Source organism: Planococcus citri, chromosome 3 (assembly GCF_950023065.1).
Source record: "Planococcus citri chromosome 3, ihPlaCitr1.1, whole genome shotgun sequence".
Classification (NCBI taxonomy): Eukaryota; Metazoa; Arthropoda; class Insecta; order Hemiptera; family Pseudococcidae; genus Planococcus; species Planococcus citri.
The window spans coordinates 75,653,848-75,657,254 of NC_088679.1; the positions used below are offsets into that span (position 1 = coordinate 75,653,848).

A 3,407-nucleotide genomic window follows, 5' to 3' on the forward strand; every position below is an offset into this window, starting at 1 on the left:
TGGGACAACCTGAAGGATGAAACGCGTGAATACTCTACACAGAGGAATAAAATCGACTAACTTGAATGTGTACATGACAATTATTTCATCTTCTACCTACTTTATTTTTAGATGTTCAGGGGTTCCTAAAGATGTTACTTCTCTTAGTAACAATTCGCCTATCGTACCTTAGCTATTAAAAAAAAAAAAAGATTTTCAGCAACTCGTCATTATTCATCATTTCATCTTTAAAACCATCACTTACTCAATTATCAAGTACGAGTATAATATTTTCCTTGTTGCTTCCAACTCAGCTGTTTTATAGGAACTGTTTAACAAGGCATATAGACAAGATCGATACGAAAAATAGCCACGTGTACTATCGCCAAAAATTCAAGCCGCGCATGCGAATTATTCCCGCTCTTACCTATTAATAATCACAGCGCGGTTAGCATTGCTTCACTTTTTTTTTTTTTAGATAGTGGAAGTTTATCTGAGAATTCACTTTTAAAAATGGGTTCGATAGTTTTAAAAACGCTGAGCGTTTTATTAGGTTTGTTTTTCATACTTGTAGGTATTTTAAAAATAACTTGTTTTCTAAGTAAAGAACTGCACAAAGATATGGTAAGTGTACAAATTATTGATAATTTCTTCGAACGATACTCGATTGTTATTTTACTAATTATTATCATTTTTCGTGTAGAGAAAAGAGTACGTGAAGTATGCTAAAGTGTTTCCATTCAATGAACTGATAGGATACAAAATTCCAGCTAAATGGTACAGAAAGATCATAGGAACGATGGAAATAATTTGCGGATTTGCTTTAATGGTCATTCCCAAAGGCGAGTACTTAACCATTACGTAAATCGCTAACGCAGCCCGTCTCTACGTAAATTTCCGTCAAAATTATAGCGAATCAGTCATGTACTACCTTACCTATAGCTAGTTACCTACATGCGAGTATTATACAGTATCATTTATCAATATGTATTTTTTTTCAGCTAATATAAAAAAGGCAGCTAATGTAACGTTGATAGCTATGATGGCATTAAATATATACTCGCATTATATGGTGGAAGATCGTTTCGAACGTATTGCCCCGGCATTGGTAAGAATTTTTCGAGTTTTGTTGATTAACTGGTATTATGTGCTTTGATAAATCATCAACTTTTCTCAAACAGAAAGATCAAACTTTCCTCCAAAAATGGTCCTAATTTGGGGACTTTCGGCTCAGCTTTCTCAACAATTAGGAGACTCAAAATAATTTTGAGTGATCGACTTCTCATAATTTATTAACTTTCCGCTTCAATTTTCGTTAAAATTCAGGCTGTACATATGTATATATACATATACTTTTTTCACTACAGTACACCTTTTCGCTAAAAAAATAGTCGAAAATAGAGTGAAAATGGGAACGTTGTGCTAAGAAACAGAAACGGAAACATTTTCCAGCGTTTCCCCAGCACTGATTTTGAAAAAAATAATATTCCTTTAATGGTAGTTAATTTTTTGAAGGTATTTTTCTTCATGCTGATCGGAAGACTAGTAATCGAATGGCAGATTAACAGACAACAGCGATTACTGAATGGTGAATTAAAAGTCCCCAAACACGACTAAAGAATGATGATCGCTGCACTTCGATTGATTCAGACAGACGGTTGTATAGTTCAGGTTATGAAAAAACATAGGTACCTAGACCTACATAATTATTTCCTATGCGAATTTAAATTGCTCTTAGAATAAATATTGTATAGTTTTGTGAATGCGGATCCTTATTCTATGGTATGTACTATGTAGATACCCATCGCTTATTATCTAATGTAAAAACATGCCTTTTGGTGTTGCATATTGATCGCTGTATTTCTATGAAATCTCCTCATGTTACGACTCTGAATATTCAGTAGCTTGTATGTATAATGTCAAGTAAGTATAGCAATAAATGAAAATTGTTTTTAATTTTTAAGAAATTGTATAAATTGTAAATTAAATTATTGTTTAAAATTGCTATGATAACGATGTATTCGAGAGTAAATTTCCAAAAATACCCGAAATAAGACTTGCTCAATCATTAAGTTATTTTGCATGATTTAAATTTAAAATGATTGCTATTTTTTGAATGGTGTTCCTACTTTTTGTAAGTTTTTAATTTTTGTCGACCTTTTTGTACTTAAATTTACAATTATGAGAGTTGTATGTATTAAACCTCATTTAATAAAAATACCAAATTTTTGTTCTCTTCCTTCAATTCAACCTTCCAAGTTTAATGTTTCTACGTACCTATACTTTTTTTGTTGCTATATACAAAACCACAATCACACACACACATAAAAAAAAAATAGAACAAACACCGATAAATCCATAATTTCATCATTCATCATTTTTTAAAAAGCAAATCTTCAACCACTTTGCAATACTTATTGCATTGCTTGAAATCTGCTCCGAACACTTTTCTGAAAATAAAAATCAGAACAGTTCAAATCAAAATACTCATATGAATGTTCATCACTCTTTCAGAATCATCCGACAAAATCAAAGAAGCTCTTGATATTTTTCAATCATGAGACCCTGAATGGAAACTACAATACTTTGTTGTAGATTACTCATGAAGTTGAAATTAATGCTACCTATACGATCGGCATTTGGGTGTTATATGTATCTATGTGATTTCCATCGCGAGCAGGCATGGATGCCGATGGGTGAAAAAACGAGATGATTTGGACTTTGCAATGAAGTTTTTATTCGCAACTCAAAAAAGCGTATCGTTATTTTGAAAGTACCCGTACTTGGTTGCCAGTGACTGTGCTTGTGGGTAAGTACGGTGTTTTTTTCTTGAGGAGTGAATCTCAATTCAAGATGCTCAAGTATTTGATTGATTTATGTCGACGAAAAAAAAATTGCAATCTGGTGGATAGTGGTGAAGCTGGAGTTTCATCTCCCAAGTAGTAGAGCAATCACTGACGTTACCAACAGAGAAAAGAGAATACGCATGGACTGGAAAAAAACACAGTGTGTAGTAAGTAGTTCATGCTATAATAAGGAAATTTACCCATATAGGCCTAATGTAACAAAATTAAGCGCAGTTTCAAGTCACACAAAAAATAGGTGAAAATTCAATGTTATTGTTACAACAAGCTACAATCATTAGAAATATTAATAGACGTCAACAAAGATCAGACCCTGAGTTCAATTTACTCGGATCGGACATTTTGATTCGTGATCAGAGAACCCAATTCAACACCAAATTATGTACATATGTAAGTAAGTACATAAGATATTTCTGTATAGGAGTTGTAATTTTTCAATTTTTCAAGCTTTCTATAGCTTTCATGTTACTTTTGAATGGAAATCTTGCTCTTAGATCAGCTTTTTTCCATCTTCTCAATTAACCTGAACAGGTATGATGCAATTAAAACCATGCATTGAAATTT

The 3,407-nt window shown here is 32.5% G+C and overlaps 1 protein-coding gene across 1 annotated transcript; it reads left to right on the plus strand.

Moving 5' to 3' along the window:
• The first annotated feature begins 427 nt into the window (after positions 1-427).
• Positions 428-2,224, plus strand: LOC135839272 (novel acetylcholine receptor chaperone-like). The gene is made up of 4 exons (XM_065355239.1): positions 428-603; positions 683-821; positions 981-1,087; positions 1,495-2,224. Exons 1-4 carry the CDS (start codon positions 493-495, stop codon positions 1,594-1,596), a joined length of 459 nt encoding a protein of 152 aa, XP_065211311.1. The 5' UTR covers positions 428-492; the 3' UTR covers positions 1,597-2,224.
• Positions 2,225-3,407: the final 1,183 nt, after the last annotated feature.

Excerpts from the sequence above, each read along its gene's own strand:
- LOC135839272 (XM_065355239.1), top strand. The coding sequence starts at position 493 with ATGGGTTCGATAGTTTTAAAAACGCTGAGCGTTTTATTAGGTTTGTTT. Across the intron at positions 604-682 it reads AAGAACTGCACAAAGATATG|AGAAAAGAGTACGTGAAGTA; the intron begins GTAAGTGTACAA and ends TTTTTCGTGTAG. Across the intron at positions 1,088-1,494 it reads AACGTATTGCCCCGGCATTG|GTATTTTTCTTCATGCTGAT; the intron begins GTAAGAATTTTT and ends AATTTTTTGAAG.